Source organism: Haliaeetus leucocephalus, unplaced genomic scaffold, assembly GCF_000737465.1.
Source record: "Haliaeetus leucocephalus isolate CR32 unplaced genomic scaffold, Haliaeetus_leucocephalus-4.0 Scaffold395, whole genome shotgun sequence".
Lineage (NCBI taxonomy): Eukaryota > Metazoa > Chordata > Aves > Accipitriformes > Accipitridae > Haliaeetus > Haliaeetus leucocephalus.
Window position 1 is genome coordinate 3,047,545 of NW_010972831.1, and position 26,013 is coordinate 3,073,557.

Genomic DNA, 26,013 nt, shown 5'->3' on the forward strand with positions numbered 1-26,013 from the left:
TTTTCTTTTGTATATCGTGCTTTGTATTATCTGGATACTGGGATGGATCAAAATTTTTAAGTCAGCGTGGGTTGATTCTTTTTTTGTTGTTCTTATTTAAATCAAGACTGATCTTAGTCAACTTTAATCCTGGATTGTGTTTGTAGTTTTTAATGACTATACACTATTTTTAATCAAAGCTTCCCTTGAAGTAAAAACTGAAGTTTCCCTTACTTGCTGCAACCTATTTTTCTTCATTGCTTAAAGACCTTGATCAAAACTTGGACACTGTCAGTGTTGATCTGTAACTGTGAAACATCTTTTACTCTCATCTCACATCCTGTGAAGGAAATGGAGCATTTCAAGCAAAACAGGAGATAATGTAGTTATGTGAAAATGTGACAATGAGCAGGATACTGCTACCATCTATTCAGCAAGCCAGAGTTATTCTAATACTTAAATTCTTCTTTGATTTATAACATGATTTGTGTGGGGTGTCTTGTTCATTTGTTTTATCTAGGTGACTCTGGCTCAAAGAGGTGATTGTGATTTTTCTTTTTTTTTTTTTTTTTGGTCTTTTTTGCTGTAAAACCTCAAGTAAAGAAGAGTGGTTTCTTAATAACTACTTTTTAAATGTGTAGAGTCCCATATAAATGATGTCTTTGCTTGACTGTGAAGTTTAACAGTAGCTATCCAGTGGTAGAATTCTTTCAAATGTGTTGTTAAAATGTACCAGAGAACTTCTATGTAAATAGTAATTGTGTCATGAATCTTGTTATGTTTTCTGTTGCCTCTATGGGTAAACAAAAAGGCTTTTCATTATGAGATGATCGTGTTTAGAATTTGCATTTACTGGTCTTAACGCAACACCAGGAGATAATAGTTTTATTGAATGCTGTCAGGTATTTCTGTTGTTGATTTATCGTAGTAGTTCTTAAAGTTCTAAATTTTTTTAATTTTTTTTCCCCTCCTCGCCAGACTTTAATTTATTTTGGATTAGGTTTCCCATGGCATGTGAACTAGAAGATAATTTGAAATAGAAGGTCTCTTTATTTTGAAGTGACAGTCTTTATCAAAATGGTTGGAAAACTCAAACAGAACTTGCTATTGGCATGTCTGGTGATCAGTTCAGTGACAGTGTTTTATTTGGGCCAACACGCTATGGAGTGTCACCATCGAATAGAAGAACGCAGCCAGCCTGTGAGGATGGAAAATGTGAGAAGCACAGTAAGAACTGCTTCCAGTGTAAATGCAAACAAAACCTTTGCTTACAACAAAGACATGCCTTTAATATTTATTGGAGGAGTACCTCGAAGTGGCACTACCTTAATGCGTGCCATGCTTGATGCCCATCCGGATATTCGATGTGGAGAAGAGACAAGGGTAATCCCGCGAATTCTGGCAGTTAAGCAGATGTGGGCTAGATCAAGCAAAGAGAAGATCCGACTGGATGAAGCTGGAGTCACAGATGAGGTTCTAGACTCAGCCATGCAAGCGTTTTTATTGGAAATCATTGTGAAGCATGGGGAGCCTGCTCCATATTTGTGTAACAAAGATCCTTTTGCTTTAAAATCCTTAACTTATCTTGCTAGAATTTTCCCCAATGCCAAATTTCTTCTAATGGTACGGGATGGTCGTGCATCTGTGCATTCCATGATATCTAGAAAAGTCACAATAGCTGGATTTGACCTTAACAGCTACAGGGACTGCTTGACCAAGTGGAATCGTGCTATAGAAACTATGTATAACCAGTGCATGGAGGTTGGTTTTGAAAGGTGTATGCTGGTACATTACGAACAACTCGTATTGCATCCTGAAAGATGGATGAGAACTCTCTTAAAGTTTCTTCGCATCCCGTGGAACCAAGCAGTGCTGCACCATGAAGAAATGATTGGAAAAGCAGGGGGTGTTTCTCTTTCAAAGTGAGTATGAGTGTTCCTCCTTTACTTTGTATTGTTCTAAGAGGTAAAATAGTACATTTTGCACATAAAAGACCAGTCATAACTTGGTTTCAGTTTTTAAGTAGCTAATGATGTCTCAGGAAGCTGATTTATGATGCATATTACCTGGAGAATAAGAATCATTGTTAACTAACAATTTGCAATCAGAGATTGCTCCTGCTAAACAATTGTCCTGCTAACATATGTGTATGGAGCATATGAATGAACTTTTAATTAATTATCAGTCTAACTTGAATTTGGATGTCTACTATCAGCCTTACTTCTAATATAGCTTTGCTTTTCTCTGTGCCCCAAAATAATGCTGGACTGTTTTATCTAGACTGGTGTTATTCATCCTAGCAAGATCACCCGTTTGATTTCAGGAACTTAAGCATTGTTGTAAATGCAAGAGTTACATTTGCCAAGAACATACTCTTCCAGGAAACTTGAGAAACTGTTCCAATAAAATAGAAAGCAGAACTGGCGTGCTTTTCTGTTGGCATGTGCTCCTAAAAGGACAAGCATTTTGAATAAAATTAATCTTCTTGTAAGCAAATCTCTTGGTATTCTGTTGTGCCATCTGTGCACCTGATTAGCTACTTTCAGAAACCAAAATCCAGCTCTGCTTAGAAAACCTAGATAGGTATTGTGAAGGGGGGAAAAAAAAAGTTAATTCTCCAGTTAAACTACTCTATTTGGTTTCTTTGCTGCTATTTACAGCTGAACAACTGAAATATGGAAGCTGGCTAGTCTTTACATTGAGGGGGAAAGGTGTAAATGTTTGAATCTCTCTTCTTATTTTTGCTATGGCAGATATGTCTACCAGATTGTCTTGTTTGCGTTTCTAAAATATTGATCAAAAAGCCCTATTCCAGCAGCAAGGCATGCCCGGTTAAATTCCTTGGCTTCTGTTTCGTGAATATTCATCACTGGCCAGGTGCTTCTGAGTAACAGAGGCACCTTGCACAGCAAGCAGCGTGGGCTGAGTAGAACCATGTCAAACTGTTGAATACAGAGTGATTCCATTTTTTTAAAACTACAGTTTTGAGAAATAAAAATTGAGAGATTTTGTTTATTTAATGCTAGGGAAGTGACTCTGTGGATTTTCTAATATATTGTAGGGGAATGCGATTTAAAGCAAATAATAGAATTATTAGTCAGCAGCTACAAAGAACTTAAAACTCAGATAATGGTTATACATTTACAATCTGGAGGTTTCGCATCACCATTCCCACTGAAGAAACGCAGCCACCATCACTGTGTTTGCAGAGCTATCAGGAAAGCATCTCAACCCTTTTTTCTGCAGTATTGTTCGTTAGCAGAATGAAGCCTTCTGATAATGTTAACCTGAAGCAGTGTACTGTCATATGTCTCTGCAAGCTGTATCTGCATGTGAACTTCTCTTCAGTTACCTGTATCATGTTACTGCTTCTCGGTGACAGCTGAGGGGGAGAGTAAGCTTACTTTTACTGATATAAATAGGTGGTTGTCAAGTTCTGTTAAGTGTCCTGTAAAAATAACTATGCATAATGCCATTTCTAGTAAAATACTACTACCTTACAGGTTCCAGATTAGCATTTTTAAAAATTAATGGACCTCTATAATATAAAACTTGGTAGCCTTACTGAATTCATACAGTTTCAAGTAATATTTCTTGATAAATCTGGTAGAATGGGATGTGAGGAGTTGAAAATACTTGTTCATGTCTCTAAAAATGAAGCAAATGGATTGTTGAAAGTAAAAAGTGGCTTCATGTTTATTTTTGAATCAAACTTTCAGATTTAAGACAAACGAGTGTGAAAGTGTTCATGTCACCCTCAATTCAATCCATTCACAGAATTCTTTATGCTTTTATTACCTCTCATGAGATGATATGTGAAAGTAATTTATTATTTCAGAAGGCTGTGGCAATAGTGGAAAAAGAACAAGTTATTAGTGTTTTGTCTGTGGTGTTTTTTATCTAATCAAATACCCTTGAAATAGGTGGTGACATTTGTTTTTCAGTTGCAAGAGACCTTTATAATTTGATAATGATTTCAGTGACTCAGTCTTTCAAGGGCTGCAGAAAAAACAGTGAATATGAAATTCTCTTAGATGTCTGTTTTATGTATTTATATCATACTAATTGAAATTGTGCAGGTGAATTTGATTTCCTTGTACCAGTTAAAACCTGCTTTTGGCATCCCTGGCTCCTCACTGCCCTCTCGTGTGCAGCAGAGTGCTGTGGACAGGGACAGCTGCCTGTTTAGGGGGTTCTTGCCCAGACCAGGGGGTAACTGCCCAGAAAAATTACTCTTTAAAAGATGCTCAGTTTACTGAGAACTTTAGAGTCTGCCACAGCTTATCAAATTCTGACAGCTGAACAAAATATACTTTGCATTAGACTTACTTTTCCTTCTATCAAGTTGCATTTAGCTTGTTCTCAGCTGCAGCAAAATTCCTTATGGCCCCTGGGTGTGCGTGGCTGTTACATTCTGGGTCAGGTTCTAACCAATGTTGTTGTCTTATGACCTAGAATTTCTCTTTGGGCTTACTGAAGAGTGCTGTTTACTTCGCAGTGTGAATACTGTCGTCTTTCAGCTGTAATAACAGAGTGGAGCAGTGGAGCTCCATATTCTGATTAGTAGGTTTTTCCCACCTGACTTTCCAAAGGATAGTGCTGAAGATCACTTCAGAGATAATCTAAGGAAATTCAAAATGCTGCTGTCTTGCAACTCTCTCTTCTCACAGAGCTTTAATTTACCACATGCCTGGTACCAAGTGCTTCAGGCTGTTTCATAATAGTATATTAAAATGAAAACACTTAAATTATATTACAGTTTTTACTGGCAGGAGGAGATCACAGGTACCAAATAATTTGTATTGAAATGTGACATGCATTTAAAAGTTACCAACGCATGGGCCTAGCCTCTGTAGCATAGTAGGGAGAGTATGAAGATCTAGATAAAATTATTTCCCCATTTGTCTGCAAGGTATTAGGTAGGGTATAAAAACCTCTGAAGTCAAAGAATGAACTACTATTATAAATCTGCAAAGGCTGTGATACTGTGTAAAGACTTAAGTAAATGCACAGAGAAACCTGTCTTAGTCATCTTCCACTCACCATTAAGACTTTCAGATCTTTCAGACAGTCTCAGCATCTACTTCAGAGGCATGATGCCTGCTCAGGTCAGGTCCAACATCAGATGTTTGGATGTGTTTTAACTGTTGAAGGGTTTTTGAAAAGAAATCTGACATGAGTTTGTTGTCTTGAAATATTTTAAAACACTTTAAGAAAGAGATCGTGGTATCACTAAAAGATCTTTATAATGATGTTACTACCTGGTGACAGAAAGCAAATGTTTATATTTTTAACTCATCTGAAATAAAAGTTAACTATGTCAAATGAAATCTGTATCAGATGAATGAAACTCTAGGTCAGTGTAAGGTGTTTTATTTTCAGTTGTATATGGAGTTAAATTGTGAGTGCAGGCTGTTTCTCTTCCAGAGATGAGCTAGCCACCCAATGGCTGGCAGAATTCTTCAGGCAGCGAGCTGATTCCCTTTTTCTCTTATTCCAGACTCAGAAACTCTTATGCAATAGTCTGTTACTAGCAAGATTAGATACTAGACAGTCTGTATTTAAGATTCTGACTTTGTCTGTTCCCCTGGCTACTTGATTTGAGGTAACTGTTGACTGCCTTACTCTCTTCTACTGCATTTGCTTAGTAATCCCTGCTTTTTCTGTTGCTCATGCAGGCCTAGCCTCACTGTTGTTCTATTTTACTTAGTATTTTTGCCCCTTATTTTGGTTTTTATCCAGCTGCAAGGAGAAACACTGCAAAGGTTTTAAGGGTGTGCACCGCAGCATTTGGAGTAGTGGGAAACGTTCTGTGGTTTGAAGTAATTGCCAACGTGGCTGTTCAAGGAATGTATTATGGCTGGACTACATGCTGTAACTAGTATTGTTAATATAGCTCTGGCATTTGCCTCCTAACTGCAAACAGCTGTGGTCACCACTGATGCAAAGAAATGTCAACCCTTTTATAGCAATTTTTATTAGGCTTATTATGAAAATAGCTGTCTAGGCAAAAGTACTTCAGAATATACTATTTTTAATACATACCTTTCATTTGGTTCTAGTACAGATGTAGAAGTATTTGGGGTTAGTCCTGTGTTCCGTGCTACCAGCTGCTTTCAAAGCTGAAACTGTTCCTGTGGTTTTGCAGTGGAGCCTGGAAGCACTGACCAGGCAGCATTTGCCATATGTGTACATAATCAAATTTGCCAAGACTTGGTATGTTTCCTTGTTTTGCTCTGTCTGTTTTTTTGGGTGTTTCTTTCCTCCTGTCCCCAATCTGTCTTCCCCCACACTCTTCAGATGTTCTTTGGTCTGAAGAATCTTTCCCACGAATTGTGTTTTACTTTTCTTTCCACCTTAACTGAAAGGACAGAAAAGTATTGAAACAGAAGACCAAATGTGGTAGAGTACATTTTTTAATTGGTGCCTAGGAGCGGCTACATGTAGTCCCCTGCTTATCTCTTGCCAGCCATTAATCACCAGGAAATGTTTCATGTTGCACTTGTGACCAGACTAAAATGACAGTGGGGCAAAACATACACACTTTAAATGTGCTTTTACAACAGGATGAGATATCCATATGTGTACTAATTTAGGTCCTAATTGATATATAGGACCCATTGTTTTGGGGTTCCAATAAGCTATTAGCCAAGCCTATTACCTGGTTCTCACAGTATCACCCTTATTTTAAATGGTCAAATCAATCTGCAGTTTTGGTGAAGGGATTTGGGGCTTGGCTGGCTCTGTCTGAGAGGGAGAGGACTGTAAATCTTATACTTTTCAAACACCTAGTGATAAATTTTTATTGAGGGTCCCAGCCAGCATGGTTCTGTGGACTCCTGACTGTTGTGGTGCTTTGTCCTCTGCCTTGCCACTTTGAACTTCTGAAACTCAACTCTTAACAGCTATTTTCTTGCTAATTTGATGTGAAGTCAGATGCTCATCTTCTAATGAGAAGTATCAAAAAGGCAATGCCCAGACTTTTTAGTTTGCTGTACAGACTTGTGATGTCAGGCCAATAGCCTTCAGCAAGGCTGAAATTTGGTTGCAGCTGTCTGGTCCCAAAATCCCATTCCGAGTTCTGCCTTCAGTTTGGACTACTGAATATGGTTGAAGAGAGTAAGGCTGAAAATTCTGGGGGTTGTCTTACAGTTTGTTGTTTGTCAGGTGCTTACTCATCAGCTTCCACAGCAATCTGTGAACGCCCTGCTTGCCAAGACAGTTTCCCCATGGGTGACCATTTCCCTGTCTGGTTTGGTCTTTGTTGATTGTGTTTGAAGTTACTGACCTTCCAGCATTGTATGACTAACTTCCTTCCTCTCTCCTGGAAGAATTTTAGCTATGATGAGAAGTAAAAAAGAGTAATAAGGTAAAGACTGGTGTTTAGATCAAATTGAGTTAATGACTGGCAGACATGCATGCATAGTTTATAATTTCAGGCTTTCATTGCACAGTTCAGTGTGCATCTGAATGGGATGCTTCTTGCTACTGATTTAATGTTTGCTGTGCAACAATTTTTCAGCCTCTTTGACTCATGAGGTTAATTAGATAACTGGAATCACACTCGTTCCTCTTGTAAGTTGACTGATGTCAGTCTTGAGAGCAATTTTATTTTAGTTCAGGCTTTTGGACTTGGAAACTGTTGGGAGTATATCAGGAATTTTCCATTTATTTTTCTCAGAAGATGTTTTCTCATATTCTACCTGCTATATAACTGAAGAATTAGCTGCTTGAGAATTAATTTGAATCTCAGTGTTCTCATTCTTTATCTTGTGTAGCTGAGGTACTGGTGTTATACGTTGTACTGTTACTTTCAAGTATAACAATTTCGTTTTCTGAGTGGTAGAGCTTTTTGAGATCAAAATGCTCTATGATGTAAATAAGGCCTGGGAAGGGTGATAGCTGCAAGTGGATGTGACAGCTGTATGCTTAGCGTCAGGTTTGAGGCAGGCAGGTATAGCCAGCCAGCAGGAACTACTGATACAGTGGCATACCTTATGGTATTACTTGCAATGCAGATACAAATATTCCTTTAGGCAACTTGTATATACAGACCTGATTTTTAATCTGCCTTAAAAGAAAGATAAACCTTGACATGCAAAATGCATGTGCAGTCTTTCTGAGTTCAGAAAAAAGTTTTAAATTACTCTGAGTAAAAACTCAGAGTTTTAAATTATTCAGCCTGTTCTGAGTCCTGCTGGTGTGTTTCGGAAGAAAACACATAAAGAAGTTCTATGTCCTCTAATGTGGGAAAGGAATGTGGGAAAACAAAGTGATACCAGGTTTCTTCCCTTGGAAAAAAACAGCAACAGCAAAACCACACAATAAAACTAGGGTGCAAGAATGAAAATTACTTTAGGACTGTTGATTAAATGAGCAACAAATCAACTATTTTCTAAATACAGTACATATGACACTGCTATGATTATGCACTTGCCTTTAAGAACTGTGTAATGACCAAACACTCAATCAGTAAAAGGAATGGTTATGAAAAATATTATTGCAGTCTATAGCTTTCTGTCATTTCCATAGGTATCTCTTTTATTTACCAAAAAAAAAAAAAAGTTTAGTCACAGTATGGGGGGGGAATAAATGGCACATGGATTTTAATTTAGAATACAGCCTTCAGGAGCATTTAAGACAAGCAGCAAATGCAGGAATATGCCAGTGGGAAAACAGCTTTACATGTAGGTGTGTGCATACTTTTCACCTAACAGCTCTTTGGCTTTCACTGCTGGCTTTACGTAAAGAACTTGCTTCAGTTCATTCCGTGTGAAAGCCTAAACCAGAAAGCATGCATGAATGTTGTGCTAGTTATTCTCATTTTAGCCTTATGGAGTAAAACTTCACTTCCCATCAGCTCTGTAGAAAGATGAAATTTTGAGAGGGAAAGAGAAAGGAGGGGAAAAAAAACCCCAACAAACAAAATAAGCTAAAGGTCTTAATGGTAGTGAAGCGAGTATTGTTTGGAATGCAAAATATAACCTTTCTTTCTCCCTCCACAGGGTTGAAAGATCTACTGACCAAGTAATCAAGCCAGTCAATGTGGAAGCACTGTCAAAGTGGGTTGGGAAGATACCTGCTGATGTTTTGCAAGACATGCCTGTGATTGCACCCATGCTAGCAAAACTGGGCTATGATCCATATGCCAATCCACCAAATTATGGAAAGCCAGATCAAAAAGTTGTGGAAAACACAAGGAGGGTAAGGCATTTTTGTGTGTTTAATTATAGACCAAATGGATGTAAGCTATGAGCAGGAAAGTCTTATGTTTTGGTTTTTTTAAGTCTGTTTCTAACACCTTTTGATACTTAGCAATATGGGGGTTTTGCCGTGGGGGGAAGAAGGAAGGATTCTGTGGGACCTTGAGCACTGAAAGTCTGGCTCCTGCTGTTTGTCTTCAGTTTGGTTCATCTGCCTTTACTCCAACCCCAGGCTTGAGCTGTGTTCTGTGGTATGTGTAGCTGGACCTCTTTAGAATTGTCCAGATACTTGGGGAACTGGTTAGTAGTGGAAAAAGCTAGCATTCTTGCCTGGGCATCAGACTTGATTGATGAGCTCAGCTTTTTGTACATGAGGGTTGGCAGAAGCTCTGCCGCAATATTGCACCCTAAATACTTGGTAGAATTTGAAGTGACCCATGAAAAATGGCCCAAGATGATCAAAATGTCAGATTTTCCAATTCTTTGCTGTCCTTTGTAGAACAGACAAAAGATGGAGGAAGGTCTGGTGCTGATTAACGTAAACTTAAGGATTCTAGTCTGAATTTAATGTTGTTGGAATTTGGGTAGTTAGGCTATACAGCTGTTTATCCCTGGAGGTATCCATTGAAAAGCTCATCACCATTGTTTGAAATAAGAATAATTAACTCTTTACTTCTATTCTTTTGAGAATGTATACTTTATTAAAAGAAGGTGACTTTTGCTGCTGCAGCAATCATTGGAAAAATTGAATTGAACAATTTAAAAAGACTGTCTTCCACTAGCCTTCTGGTATTAAAAAAAAAACTGTTTGGTATGCTGATGGGCTAGATACTAATGAAAAAAAATCGCTTTTTGTGAAGTCTCTAAACATTTTTGCATTATTTCTTTTCAGAAGTCCTCCCTGGGAAACTTTCATTAAACAGTTGATCAACATATTAAAGGATGGCAGGTTGACTATTTTAATAGTTGTTAGCTCAGTATTGAGAAGGTAACCCACCTTTTCTGGTAGGGGTAGTGGTTAGCATTTTATAGGTTTCCTGGTAATTACTGTTTTAAAAGGCTCACAAACTAACTTTTCTGCACTCCATTCAACCCCTTTAAAAAAAAAAAAAAAAGTGTTCAATACTACTTCACGGACCCTTGAAAACAAAATCCTCATGCGCCTACCCATACATAGTATAAAACAGTGACTCAGATCCAAATTTGTATTGTAGTGCAATAATTTAAGGTTGGTTATCTCTTACTGATACAATTTAAATAAGTTTTTACAGTATGGTGACTGTTCTGAGGCTTCTACCTGTGCATGGCAAGCTCAAGCTGAGTTGTAAAAATTGTATGGATTTCAGTTGCTTACTGTTGAGTGGCTTCTTGAAATCTATTTCAGTTGAAAATGCAAGACAAATTCAGGTAATAAAGTCACAAGCATACCTTTAAAAAAAACTAAAGCCTAATTTAAAAGGCGCAAGTGTATTGAGGCTTTTTCACAACTTTCCTTTGAAGCATAATTAGTTTGTTTACTAGTGTTAAAAACAGCTGTGAAAAACTGGAGGTTACTGTATAATAGCTGATCCAAATATTGGAAGCATATGGAACACTTGTTAATATTTTGACTGCTATTCTAATTTAATAGTTTTACTTGCAGCCCAAGATGGCATTTTAATTTTGTTATTTATTGTAGTACTCAGTATATCTTTTCCTAGTTATTTGTTCTTTAGCAAAATTACTTTGGAATGTATGGTTTGTATAGATAAAATGAGGGAGATGTCCTGAATTAAGGCTAAAATCCAGAAAAGCAAAAGGAATAAAAATGGCTAATCTTCAGAACTTACAATATTCCTTTTGAAAATGGAGAAACGTGAGGCTTTCAAAATGTCGTGTACCCCAAGGAGCTATTTAAAACGATGGCTCAAATCAGTGTTTGAGTTTGCATTTGAGTGAGTTGAATTCCTCCCCAGTCACTTTGCTTTGTTTCCTCCCAGCTGGTTCCCAGCAAATCCCTGCTCAGACCATTGGGTCCTCTGTCTTTCTCTGTGACTATGGAAACGTTGATGTTCTGACTTCCTAGGGTTTCAAGATTTAAGGTTTCCCAACTCCTAGACCAGTTTGCTGCTTAGGTTACCTAATTCTCAGGGCAGCAGGCTCATCACCCTCTCTAGAAGTGCCAGTCTTCCTAGCCATTGTGCATCTTCCACAGTAAATTGTCAAAATGCTGGCCACTGAGCTTGGCCTTAAACCAAGTAAGTTTTGAAATAACTAATATTCTGGTTGGTGATCAGTGGGAGCTGACTCACTTCTGAAAAATGCTTTGATTTGTTTTCCCCACAGCTTTATTTTGTTTTTATTTGGGGATGGGGGCCCGATATTTCAGAACACTTTAAGGTGTTTGGGGAAAGTAGGGTGCAGGGGAGGAGAGAGAGAGAAGGAACTGTGGTGTGTTATTTTTTCCCATCAGGGATAGCATATGCTGCCCTGCGGGTTTCCCCTTCTCTGCCGTGAACCTATGCTAATTTATATCTTGCTGCTGCAGCTTAGAGAAGAGGGCATTTACTAAAATAAATAAATTTCTTGATCTAGATTTTTCCAGCCTTTAGGAACTGGCACTTGGCAAGTTAAGTGTGTTACTGCATACTCTTAGCTGGTGACTTTGTAAATTACTGTAGCACTACTTTTGTTCTTGCTCTCTTTAAAATTTCATCATCTGGGATAGTCTTTCACAGAGTTTTGTACTGGGTATATTGTTGGAGATGAAGCTGTCCAAATAAAATCTTTCCAAAGTTACTCTTCAGTACATAATAAGAATGTATATAAATCTTGCACATAACCGTTTATTGCTTCACTTTGTGTTTGGAAGCTGTTCTATTATATTTGTAGTGTCTGAGAACTTTAAACTGAACACAGAACTTGAATTTTAGTTATTGAAAACAGATGGAAGTTTAGACTTCTAAAGCTGAACTGTACTATGTTGGTATAGTAACCCCTTAGAATGACTAATTTGAAATAATGTTGAATTACCTGACACTTGCTACTCTTGCTACTTGTGGTTTCTTAGTCCATTTAAAATGGTGTGAGCTAGCACTGCAGATTATTACCTGATCAGAAAGTAACTCCCAAAACACACAAAGTATGTTTAGAGAGGAGACACTGCTTTGTTCTGCGCAGGGTGCAAGGTGGAAGGTTTCCACAAATGGACCACACCTACTGAGGTTTTGAGTCCATACTTATACACTACAGTTAAAACATCACGCCTATCTAATGCATGTGTTCTGCCTAACTATTGCATATTCATTAAGTTGAGCAAGCATGACGTGTTGTTCTCTTGAGCAGTCATCCCAGAGTCTTCTACGCTTGTGCAGTGGTCTCTCGTGGTCTTTGGTGGTCTTTGGTGGTCCTTTGGGGAAGAATACCCCTCCTCCTTTTGTCCTCCTATGGGCATGTGTCATCTGAGGACACCAGGGTCTTTGTTTCTCTTGCCAACCCCTCATTTCTCAATGCGAAGGAGGATGTATGTCCTTAATTACTAAGTCCGTGACTCTGAAATGTCCGTTATCCGGTGCCTTGACTGTTACCCAAAGCATCCTCTATTGTAAGCAGAGTCTTAAACTAGATAAGCTTTACCTTGAGTATACATAAACAGTCCTTGAATAGCAAACATACCACACTTCCCACATTTTAGGTTTGTTTGCTTTAAGCTGTCACCGCCTTCTTATTTGTTAATCAGTCTTTTGAAGGCTTGAGGCAACAAGATGAAGGAAGCTGCCCCTGTCTGGCAAACAGCAATAGTAGGGGGGAAGGACTGATTTTGAAGGTGTGGTTTTGAGGGGGGGAGTTTTTCAGTTTTGTGGGGATTATGTAATGCTGGCTTAAATTGATTGTGGAAGTTGCAACAACAGGGTGGAAGTCCAATACCAGTGAAATTACTGGCAGGGGAGATTCTGGCTCCACCTAAAGATGGAACAACACTGTGTCATCTAGTTCATTGCTATCAGATATGTTAAAAAACAAACAAATTAGTTCTTGTTGTTACCGAGAGTTCTTGTTTTGTACCATTAAAAGCGGTTTTATACTGAATATACAAAATAATAAAATCATAAAGATAACGAATAAAAATATGAAAATTGGTCAGGATGCAAAACATACCCATAGCTACAAAGCCTCTTGAATGCAGACAGGTCAATGTTTTATGACTAGAAGTCTGTGTGTTGCCCAGTTTTAGACAATAGTTTAAAAAGATTTCAAACTTTAAACTGCATGATGTCTTTGTTCTAAAATGTGCTTAAAAGCTGCTTGTAGAACTGCATTTATACTACGCTGCACTGAGCAAAATCTATCACTTGGAAAAGACTAGAAATTAGACTTACCAGTGAAAATACTGTTCAGCAATTTCAAAGCTGCTGCTGTTAGTCCCAAAGGGAAGAACTAACAGTGTAAGGGTGCCTAAACCAAGGGCTAGTACTGGAAAAAATAGAAAGGAATGGCTAGTGTGGTGCATAATATTAGCTTCCCTTAAGCTTTCTAAGCAGATAAATCTTATTCTTGTTTTATTTTTTCCTCTTTTCTCCTTTTCTGTCCCCCTGCTGGTGACTCACATATGTATAGGTTAAATAATTTTTTTTTATTCAGTCTGGAAACAAAATGATTCTCACAAGCTAAAGTAGTGCTTGAATTAGAATTCTATGTGCTTGTAGGTAATGCAAGGAAAACAATGCTCTCTGCTAAATTTGGATTTTTCACTTTAATGTTACCTGCCTAGGACACGAAAATGGTTAGGCTGGTTTTCCGTGCTCCTGTAGCACAGCACAAAAATAGTAAGATGCAACCAGCGTTTGTACTTTGTCATCTTAGTTCTGGTTATGTTTTAAGAAGTAACAGAGCATGAAGCTAACTTCATCTCTTCTTAATGTTGGTCTCCAAGTGCTATGTGGTGTTATGTAGTAAGACATCTCTGACTGTGCTCTGGTGGAGTGCAGATCTAACATGACTATAACAGATTTTTCTGATGTTTTCAATAACAGAGCCATTAACTTTTTGTTTATCTGTTTTACGTTAGGCTTGACAATATTATCTTTTATGATACTTTATCTTGTCTCAGTTAAGGGAATGCAGAGCAGAGAGAACAGGTCTGAATAGTGTTGCACTGTTGAGCAGATCTCTGCATGTGACCTCCTCAAGAGGCAACCTTTAGTTATTCAGTGACTGCAGAATTGTGCTATTTTGTGTTTTTCTTCTAAGTCTGTGGCTGGTCTGTTCATGTTGTTATAATGATCGCAAGAGTCCCTTCCTTTTAGATACAGAACTGACTACTTTCCCCCCTCCTAGAGTTTTAACAAATTCTACATCCTGAACATAAAGGAAAATAACATCATGTAACTAAAAGGAGTTTTCATCTGCAAATGATGCAGAAAATGCAAATAATTAAGCTGTCTGAACTGGTAGCCCAGTGATGATTTACAAAAGTAGAATCACTCTACGTTAGAAGACTGTCTGGTATGTCCTTACTAATACTGTGAGTTTGTGTAAAAGTGTATGTCAGCAGTTTAACAGAATATACCGAAAGTGGAGAACAGCTCATAACTGCAAGACTCCGACTTATGCCCAGCAGAAACTGGCTTATTGTTATGTTATGATTGGCTAAGTGGCTTCCTCTCACATCTGTAACATATTACATCAGATTTTCTTTGGCACATACTTCCCACTAAATGAATTTGTATGCTTGGAATACATATTCCAGTCATTTCTTTTAACTTCTTCATAAAGTTACGTTCCTTGCCCTGGAGAGATCGAGACACGGAAGTATACAGAACTCTATAGAAAAAACTATGGTTTTCATCATGACTGTTTAAATATGTGTGGTTTCTTCTAATCACATCTGAAAGCTGTTATCTATCTCTGTTTTATGTTCTGTTGATGGTATTTTCTGCAGTAACATCTAGAGGAAAAAACAGAGTTCTATTAACTCCTGTTTCATGCCTGTTTTAAATTGTGAGGAAATGTCTGCTGCTGCTAAGAGTCGAGACGTCCATGACAATCATGATCTCAAGACTTTGTATTTGAGGTTTTAAAGACAGAAACAATCTATGATAAAGGATGCAAAGTATATTTAGACTAATGCATGAGAATAATTATGTGTGCTGTCAAAGATGTGTAATTGTGGAGCTATGCTGTAATGACAGGCTGTTCAAGGCTGTGAATTTCTACTTATACTGGTTAAGCAAAAAGGCATTTGGCTTTGTGGGCATTTTCTCTGATATTTAAAACAAAAATTGGGGTTTTTATTTCATCTGTCTTGTGACCACCAACAGCACGGACTTTCTCAGTGTCCTTTAATGCCCTCTTTAGTGGGTGTTTCTTCCAGCGTGTGGATTCCTAACTGCATTTTTTTTTTCTCCAGAGGTGCCGATACCTCTTTTTTTTTCCCTTTTAAAAACCATCTATGCATATACATGATTAGTAAGGCATACAGAGTTATTCACAAACAAAATACAACATTGGGTATGGTTGCAAGCTGTGTTTTGGCAGACATTCATAGGTCTGTCTAAAGCCTTGCTCTCTGTGTTGTTCCTACTAGGTAAATATTTACATCTCAGATGTCCCCTTTCTTGGCAGTTTCAACGAAGAGGTGAAGAATTGCATAAGCCTTGTAAGCTGCCTTAAAAGTTAAGGGAAGTCTGAAAGAGCAAGATGACGGTACCTCCATGTACTGTGCAGAAAAGGATTGTTTCTAGAAAGGGGCTCTGTTCTGGGTTCGCCAATGTTCCTTTTTTATTTTATTTGACAATTAAACATCGATAGCCTTGTACTCTGCAACTTTGATGTTTTGAAAAATCTACCAATCCCAAGTATACTTGCAGGCTAACTTTTAGACAAAAAATTATCTCTGTGTACTGGAACTGACCAAATACAATGTGACTCAAAAACCAGGCTTGAAAGTGGGTGAACAGGAGTGCTTTAATCTTCTATAAAGATGAATTATAGGTTACACTTGAGTTACACTTCTGTTAAGTTTTCCTTGTGTTTTTATAAGGGTTTTTTATTTACAAGGGTTTTCTCAGACAACTGGATGTGAAACTTGTTTTCTGAGCTCTTTTTGCAAATAATATGCATTCAGTTTGGCTATAAGAATGTGTTTCGTTTTTTTTTTTTTAATAGAACAGCTTGAATAGTGCCAACACTGAACAACCAACTGACACAGACTTCAGATTCCCCCTCCCCTTGGAAATCCATTTGGACTTGCAAAATAATTCCCTTAGAAATGGTAAATACCATTTCTGCTCAATTTTACTGAATTCTTGCTTAGACTGGAAATCATTCAAATGTCCAGCGTCTGCCTTTCTGCTGCCACTCTCTGAATAATGTGTTTTAGACTTAGAAATTGGTCAGAAAAGAATTTTGAATCTGAAACCTCTTAATTTTTTTGGCTGCAGATGGAGTCATTGTTTTTAGAATTTCTGGATTGCAGTTAATCCCTGGGTTTTGATTCAAAAGGGACCACTTACTGGTTTTGGAACTACTTTAAACCAGTTTCTATGCAGTCTCAATCTTGACAAAACCAGCATTCTAGATAACATCAGTTCTGAACCAAAATTAGGCACACTTGTGTGTTAAACCTAATCTTGGGCCTATCATTGGTTCGATTTGCCTTTGTAAATTGTGATATTTTGTATGCATATAATATCAAATGCCCCTGAAACATTTTTTATTTTTCCAGGCTATGACATTAGTGTAATTGTTTTTTATTAATATTGCTGATGGATGAATACCCTTGACTATCCACTATTAGATGCTTACTAGGAGTAAATGCTGTTCCTACAAAGGACATTACAATGGTAAAGTTTTTAGAGCAGACATACATATACAGATATATAATATAAAAATTAGACCAAGTCATAACTGCTGGAGAAGGAAAGAAGACGACTTCCAGAGAGACAAACGTGGTTTTGGTCGCTCTGGTTCTGAATCAGTCACAACGTGCGATCATCATCAGTATTAACTGTTTTTAAGAATTCCCAGATAATGACTGTAGTGGTTTGTCAGAAAAGTTGAAGAAGCCTGTCTGTTTCTTCCAATATCAGCACTAGTCTAATAAAAGATACTGTTTTTTCTTGTGAACCTTGTCTAAGTTGTTCTGTAGTGTTTTTTGATGTGATGATATTGTTGATAGGTAACTTCCCTTTCTGCTCTCTAGAACACAGCCTGCATTTTAATGGCTTGGTTAAAAGCTGAAAATATGAAATACTCCTCCTTAATTTATAAATATTTATAGTATATCTAGGCTCCAGTAAGCCACACACTGAATTTTTGACCAGCGTGGCTTTCATTAAGGTTTCCATGGGAATGACAGTACCTCCTGGCTGAATATAAATGAGAGCTCTGCCTGTGATTTTGATTCAGCCTTTCTATTTTATCTAAAACATGGAATATCGGAAGGAACAGAATTCTGTGATGTATGTGTGTAGTAATTCCTACTCTCATGTTGGGGGTTAGTGAAGCTTTGTTGTTTGGATATGTTTAGCCTAGCAATAGAGTGATAAGAACTGCCAGCTCTGAAGTCCACTCCACATGAGTCATATGGTTTAATGCTGCAGGCCTGTTGTGGGGTGAGGCGTCTTACACGCAGGAAATTTTGAGCTGACTCAGCTGCAGTCCTAGGCCACTGCAATATATTGACAAAATGAGTACATCTTTATATGCTCATCATCTATTCATAGGGAAGCGGAGAAAAAGGATGTTGTTAATAAGCGGCCCTTGACTTCCTGAATCTTCTTCCTTTGACACAATTTGCAAACCAGGGAGTGCATCTCTGAGCGAGGCTTTAGAGTAGCCCATTTTCCATTTTATGGCTTTATGGACTTCTAAGTAGGTTTGCAGCTTTTGATTTTTGTGTGATTACAGCTACACAAGACTGCAAAGAACTCATGATGACGTTATGGCGTTCGGTCTTTTTGGTTCAGTAGAAAGGATGGTAAAACTCTTCAAGTAGAATTCTTTTTGCAAAAAACAAACCAAACCCCGGAATACTTCCCCCCCCCGCCCTTTGGAACGTATTTCAGTTTAATCTCAGAAGCAAACAGCTTTTAAGAAGTATCCTCTAGAAAGAAGACAATACGTTGCCAATTTATTTCCTAATTGGTCAGACAGTGCAAACACTTGTTTGGTGGGGCTGTTGGTATGTTTGAGGATATTTATTGCTCGCTTTTTCTCCAAACAGCGTTCTTTCAGAATTAATATTATGCTCTGAAAGACTGGAAATTGTGGAAAAGACAAACTCACGAAGTGAGGCTGGTAATGAGGCTACAGTTGTTCTAGAAATTCATAATCATAAGAGTTGCTGACTGTAACTTTGTGACAGCCCTACTAATAAGTGGAGCTCTTCTGTACTCATATACGAAGCTATTAAATCTATGTGTCTGTTAGTACAGAATAGACTATTCCAGTTGGAAGGGACCTACAATGATGATCTAGTCCAAATAGGAAAGGATTATCCCACTGATTATTTTTATTTTTATTTTTGTTTTACATTTCTGTAGATGAAAAGCAAATTAATGAATAAATGGTATGAAAATCATAAAGGAAAACTTAAGCCTTCTCCAACCCTGTGTTCTCCCTCCAGGAGCTGGGGATTTTAGATGTGTGGTTACAGCCTGTGGGAGAAGGAGTTAGGTGTCTGATCTCACACATTATGTTTGCTAAATGACTCAGGGTCTAACACAGAGTACTTGGGGAAAATTGCTAGTAATATATCTGTATCTATTATAATGGTATCTGTGTATCTTTGAGGATTAAAGCAAATGTGTAAACTTTTCTGTTACCTGAAAATTACACCAGCTAGGTATGTAGAATAAAGGGATAGATAATGTGTAAAATAGAGGAGACGCTGACACTCCTTGAGTGTTGACCATTTTAACAGTATTGAAACCTAAGTTGTTAGCATTTTCAGACCTTGATTGTAGTCGCATTGTCTCGAACTATATCAAAACTAACAGAACTTACCTTTGACAGCATAGCAAGATGGGATCAATTGTTCAGTGTGACACGTGTGTGAATGATATATATTTTGTCACGGTATTCATTATGTACATCAGAAAATGTTGTGTTATGTGACATTTGTTGAGTTTCTTAACTGTAAAATATAAATGTTTTGAGAACTGAATGTTGTTTGTTGCCTGGCTGGTATATCTGTTCTGACACAGTCCCTGAGATCATGACAGGTAGCTCTTTTGAAAAACTTTAAATGGAAGATCTTTTAATTGTGAATTATAATTAAGCCTAAAGGGAACTTAATTTATTGAAGGTGCTAAAACGTGAAGCAACAGATTTGTTATATATAAACTTCAAAAATACATATTGTAGCAACCCACTCCTGGCATATTTAATCATCCTGTTAAAAATCTTTTTCTAAAAGTATAGTGAATGGATTGTACAGGACTTAATTAATTAATCTGAGCAAGCCTGAAATGTAATATGAGTTACATAGTCTGACCATTTTAGTGCAAACAAGGTCAGAGTGTTGAGTGCAGAGGAAGCCTGGGACTGGGCCTACAGCTGTAGAACTACTTCAGATGACCAAGCCTTGTGAATGAAACTTGCTATTACAAATAGATTGTGCTCAGTTTAGGTAGATCTGTTTTAGCGTTACTGGATGCTAATAACCCAAAAGACTCCCCCCCCGCCTTAGCATTTCAAACAGTAGTGAATGCTAGCTTTGAGTAGTATATTATTTTTGTTTTTCCAGGTCTACAAAGGTGAATTTCAGCTTCCTGACTTCCTTAAAGAAGTGCCACAGGTAAGGTATTGGATTAGTTTCCTTTTTGTGGGTGTAACGGCAAGTTAGTATGCAACCTGTCTTTATAAATCACTTCTTCATAAGTTTGATTTTCTGTTTGATTGTAAGAAAACAGGTCACTTGAAATTACAAGAGAATAGCTTGTTCATGAGATTGAACCTCCAGTGCTCTTGCACTCAAGCATGTGTAATGCCAGTGTTAATATGGTGCTTGTAAACCTGAGCTGACTGAATATTGCTATGAAACTCAAGGAAAGTTTGACACTCTTTTGTGTAGATCAAACTGCAAAGTTTGTTATTTGTAGAGAAGCTTTATCTTTTGTTGCCTTGCATGGAAAGGTGTAAAGCAAGTATAGTACAGAGAGCAGAGATAAGTAATGAGAGATTTTTAAAAAGAAATACTACTGTATCAGACAAAACAAAAACAATTCAGCCATGGATAGTGATGGTGTGTTGATTTAATAATTAAGTGAGCTACTGAACTTAAGATTTTACTGAGAATTCATCATCTGGTACCCTTCAAATGCTGTTAATTGTCATCAGCTACCTAAGGGACCTAACCTTTGCAATAGCAGCTGAAAAAGCAAAATCCTTATCATGGAGCTCTCTTAAACTGCAGGATCTCGTGATACCTTCCCCCCAGCTATGTGAATGTGTGGGAGGCATGCTTCTAACCTCATGCCCTTTCCTCATGTAGACATGATGGAAAGTTTGGGCTGTAACCACTAGCCCGTTCATGGACATAGGAATTCAGTTTGGAAGATGGCATCCCTTGCTGCTGGGTAGCTATTCTGTGTCTCCTGAAGCCAACAGAGAAGACAAGATGGACTTGTTCCATGGAGCTGCCTGTTGGAGTGCTCAGTTTCAGTAGCTTAAAGGGCTTCTCTCTGTGTGGTTTGTTTGGGTTTTTTTCCTCTTCAATGTGTAGTGAAATTAATTCTCCCTTCTATAGCCTTGCAGATTTAAGGTCTGCTAATCTAGCCATGAAAAATCAGAGCAGATAGTCTAGGCAAGGAGCAAATAATTTGATTCATCTTTGTCAGAGAAATAACAAAAATATTTTTATTTTATTGCTTAAATGAAATATTTTATATGAAGTAAGTAGAACATGTAGCAATCGAGTTTGTTTTCTTCAGTAAGAGCTGCTCAACTAGGCTCATATCAATTTTTATAGGCTGTATAATTGATGGCAAATGTCTAAATGCCATCTAAAGTGCTCTCTACACTGTGCTTTGATAGAAAAAAACAGGAAGTAGCTCATCACTGTTACTGTCTCAGGATGTGTTCAAGTAAAGCTAAGTAGAAAAATACTTGGTGGTTGGTTTTGGGGTGGCTTTTCCTTTCTTTTTTTTTTTTTATTCCCCTAATTCCTCCTGCATATACAGAAGTATAGCATTGCAGAAGTGTGAGAGGAAGGATTTTTAGGGGCACTCTGCCTCTGGAATTGTGTATCTCTGCTTGCATTACTTTTATATTTCTATTCAATTTCCCATCCTTAATGGTACATACAGTACAGAAGCTTATTTAGAATGTAAGTGTAAATAGCCTATCAAAAGCAAAATAATTTGCAATGTCTTTACTTTTAAAAGAAAAAAACACTAATGGGCACAAGCTTTCTTGACTTTGGATCCCCAATATTAGGAAAGGACTCTTGGATTATGACTTTTGTTAGATGTAGAGATTGAAGAATACACAGGAGAATCTACCACAGGCAAACAAAGCATTTTGACTTACTCCGTTCATTCAAACAAAAATTCATTGATTAAAAAGGAAAATTGGTTTCTTTTGTTCCAGCCAAAGAAGACAGTAGAAAGGAAGTCTCGTGGCAAGATAAAATGAACATGGATCAGTAAAGTCGAATAGCTGTAGTGTCTGTTTCATGTTTTCAGAATGTAACTTTTTGCTGTGGACACCAAATCTTTCTGATAAATCTTTGTGTGATCTCTAATGTGGGCTTTGCTCTTTTACTGGATGTTTGCCTGCTCTCACCCTTTGAACAGTTAGTGCTCATGCTTTGCAAGTTGTGCTCAGCTAATAGAAAACGATTAAGAACCTGGCACCACGCAGCTAAATGTGCTGTTGCTCACAGCATTGTTCACTCCCAACTGCTGGCCAAAATGTCTATGCAGCTTAACGGCAAGACAACTATTTAAATGTGTGCTGCTTGAAAGTTATCGTCAGCAAATTGTGTTGAGAAAGTGTGCTGTAGTTATTTCTAATGCTTTCAAATGCAATTATTGTGATTATTTCAAGATTATCTACAACCTTACAGATAAAGTTAGAGCATATATGGCTGCAAGCATAGGGTGTGTCAGAACAGAAGGAGATTAAATATTGCTGATAAGGATTTCTGGAAAATGCAGGGAGATGAGCTATCTTTAAAATTTAGCACACTGCGTATAGATAGCGTGTTAGCAAAATCAGTGATCCTTGATCTGCCTAAAGTATCTGTTAGTTAAATTATGCTGTTTGTATTTTCGAATTGTCTTATGATACATCAAAAGAACTTGGTCCACTGTTACTAGTAAATGTCCTCTTTCAATCTGTATGATAGGGAGGTTTCAAAATGGGACTCTGCTAAATTTCAGCAGGTGGATTTATACAGTTAGCTTGGTATGATTACAGCATTTACCAAACTGAGCAGATTTATCCAAAGGAAAGAAAGATCATCTAAAAAGCAAAAATAAGCTGTGTGAAATAGAGAATGTTGCTTAAACTATAAAAACTGATGCTGGAGTTGACGCTGATAGTGTTCTCCTTTAGTATTATACTAAAGAGAAAATTAACATAATCTAACTAAACAGCTAGATGGTTTTGAGTACAAGCATTGGTGCTGATAATTATTTTTTTCCTCTAATGTAAAATAGCTAATTTCATTTTAATTATTTACTTCACAGACTGAACCTATGGAATAGAAGATACAATGGATATTTCTTGCACAGAAGGTAATAAGAGCATACAGTCCTGCTCATTTGCTGCTCTTGATTTAGTTAAGGTGATTTTTTTAAACTTATGTAACTCCATGTAAGATTCTGGGTAAGAAAAATACGAAGATATGGATCTTGATTCAGAATCTGTAAAAATCACATTGAGGTAAGTCCTAGTGGCAAGAGCTACAAAAGCATACATAGCTCATGTGCTTTAAGAACCACAATGCAGTTCTACATGGCTCATCACAATTTGCAGTATTTGCTATGCTATAGGATTGTCAGCACTATTTTAGAGCTTGAAACTGAAACGAGTGCATAAAACTATACCGCTACTCATCCAGGCATTCTTTAGCAGAGTTTCTTGTTCATTTTAGTATCTGTGTGTCTCTCAGTACTTAGGGCATACTTGCACAACAGATTCAGGTCCCTGTTTTAACAAAATAGTAAAATTTTAAAGATGACTTGTAATCGTCTTTGTCTTTCATTTTTAAATCAATTGCCCTTTCTAGATGAGGAAACTGCTAAAGATGATTTGTATAATTTGCTTTTAATATGTCCCATAGTCAGTATTTTCAATAAACTGCATTTTAGTTGTTGAATTAACAATGGCAAGATTGTGCAGGGTACTCAGTAAATTCCAGACCACTTAACAAATGAATGGTGCAAGATTTACTGTATTAATCCAGGATTTCTACTTGTCAACCGTGTTATCAAATGTTCTAGCTTGACAACAAAAGGTGGCAAAATGTATCCAGTTTAAATATAGGCAAAAGCAACATGCCACACATATATCCCAGCGTAGGTATTTATTATGTGGCCCTAAATATAGCCAAAAGCATCATACCAATTAGAAATAACAGATATAAAAGTTTTCCAAAGATTAATTGCAGGCCTTCATTCTGAAATCAGTAGAGAAACCATAATCTTTTCATGTAGTCAATGTTAAAATGACTAAAACATCTACTTCATTTTGCCACTTACCTCTTTGTAGTTTTAAATACATATCTAAAGCTGCTGTCCAGTTTCTGAGAAACCAAATTGTTAACTTCCCAGCAGTGACTACCACTGGTACATTGTAATGAAAGAGACACTTTCAGCATGTAAATGCAGTCCACTTTCACAAGTATTTTGAATTAAGTGGAAATTCAGATATATTTTTTGTACATCTGAATATGCTTCAAGAAGTGACTCTGATGATAAATGATGGAAAAGGCAGCCACATTCCTTACAGGAAAGTTTTTGGTGGCTGTGGTTAGTCTTGACAGTGACTTTTCACCTACTGAGATAACAGTGGTTACTCTTAATTATGCATTATTTGTAATTACAAAATGTTGTCAAGGATAAAAACAGAGTATTACATTGAAAGCTCAAACTTTTTTTTTCTTTTTCTTCAGAAAAGAGACTGCTGCCTTTTCAATGGAAATGATCTTATAAAGGACTGTCGCACTGAGATCAGTGAGGTGTACTGCTCATGGCCTGCTTTTTTCAGAATTTTCTCCCCCATTTCTTTCATACTGTTTTTGTTCAAAATTTTGCTGTTGTGAGTGCATGTAAACCTGTTTAAAAAAAAAAATCACTGATGTTAATGTAGAACCGTATTACATTCGCACAACTATTTTTTTTAAGGTTTAAAAAAAATGCAAAGTAATGCCTGTCTCTGAAATTGTTATTCTGTCTTAATTACAAAACTCCATCTTCAAAGATTTTTTGCTTTTCCTGTAGCAGTTTGGTTTCAAATGTATGAAGCTTTCAAAAGAGTGGTCTGTGCTTGTCCTAAAAGATTTTTGGTGGATCAGTTGTTTGGTTTTATTCACATGTGGAAATTGTTAAATATCTTTTATTTAAAAAAAAGTTGATAAATTACATGTACAATTATAATTCAATGATCTTTTGTATTTTATTTTTCAAAATAAATGCTTTAAATGTGATTTTTTTTTTTTAATTTAAATGAATGTGTTTGCCTCAGAGTTAAGATTTAAATAATTCAGGATACTGTCGTATTACTAAGAAGACATGATCTAATGCCCTGGGCTTGGGTCTCTTAAGATTTGCAATTGAATGCATTTTGTTTGCTTTTAATAGCTGGGCGATGAGGAAAAAGTAGAGTATCCTACTGACTGAGAGCTATAAAAGAGTAATGTGAGATTTGTTTACTGCAGGAAAAAGTAGGTAACTTTAAAAAGTAGGTAATTTTTAGCCTGTTGAATTTGGTCCTCAAAAGCAATTGTGTTCAGACAGGTGCCGCTGGGGTGAAACTGCTTCTGAAAACTCCTGCTGTGAAACTTGTATCCTAAAGCTTTGAGCATCTGTCAGTCAACGTAGACCATGATTATTCAAGTAAGGGGGTTTGGGGATGGTTTTTGTGTCTCATTTTCTACTTACGTCGGTGGTTCTTGGCAAACTGAAGGCAGCCTCAGCCTTCTCCACCCATTTTAAGAGCAGAGTTCTTGCTAAAATGCTTGTTTGCACAACTTCTGCCTCTTAAGATTTGAAACAGTTTTGGTTTTCCTGTTCCTTTTGTTGTTGCACCTCCATTTTGAGACCGCTAACGTGTATTTGTAAAACCAGCAGCAAATGAACGACGTTTAAGTACCTTCAGCAGATAAGTTAATTTGACAGTTTGGTACAGATTTACCCAGTCTACAGTTGTTTTTGCAAAAGTAAACCCGGAGCATCCCCTAGTGCCACCACCGGGAACTGCTGCCCCTCGCTTTCTCCCTGGAAACCGCCGGCCGCTCTGCCTCTGACACCGGCGGCTCATCACGCCGGAGCCGCCGCTGTCTGGGGCGGCAGGGGCCGGGCGGGCCCCCCGGCCCCGGCCGGCTGCGGCGGCTGCCCGCCCCCGGTGGAGGAGGGAGAGCGAGGCGCCGGCACAAGCGTTTCACTAACGGAAGGGTAATTAACTGATGAGTTATGAGGCATTTCCCCTCACAGATGAGCAGAAATGAGGAAAAAAAACCCCAAACCAAGACCCAGGCGCGGCTGTGTGAGCGGTGCGGGGGGGGGAGGCTCCCGCCGCCCCCCGTGTGGGGACAGTCCCGGTCCCCGGCCCCGCCCGCGCGGGACCCGGATGGGCCCTACGTGACGCCGGGGCGCGGCGGCCGCTCTCGCTTCCCCGCTCC

General features: G+C 37.8%; 1 protein-coding gene across 2 annotated transcripts; it reads left to right on the top strand.

The window, feature by feature from the left end:
- The first annotated feature begins 1,056 nt into the window (after window positions 1-1,056).
- TPST1 (tyrosylprotein sulfotransferase 1) lies at window positions 1,057-24,418 on the top strand. 2 transcript variants are annotated; one of them, XM_010573585.1, is made up of 5 exons: window positions 1,057-1,901; window positions 8,985-9,183; window positions 19,912-19,962; window positions 22,859-22,915; window positions 24,291-24,418. In XM_010573585.1, exons 1-4 carry the CDS (start codon window positions 1,057-1,059, stop codon window positions 22,874-22,876), a joined length of 1,113 nt encoding a protein of 370 aa, XP_010571887.1. In that variant the 3' UTR covers window positions 22,877-22,915; window positions 24,291-24,418. The 2 variants fall into 2 exon arrangements, with proteins under 2 accessions (XP_010571887.1, XP_010571886.1); XM_010573584.1 differs by lacking the exons at window positions 22,859-22,915; window positions 24,291-24,418 and adding an exon at window positions 21,756-21,908.
- The last annotated feature ends 1,595 nt before the right edge of the window (window positions 24,419-26,013 follow it).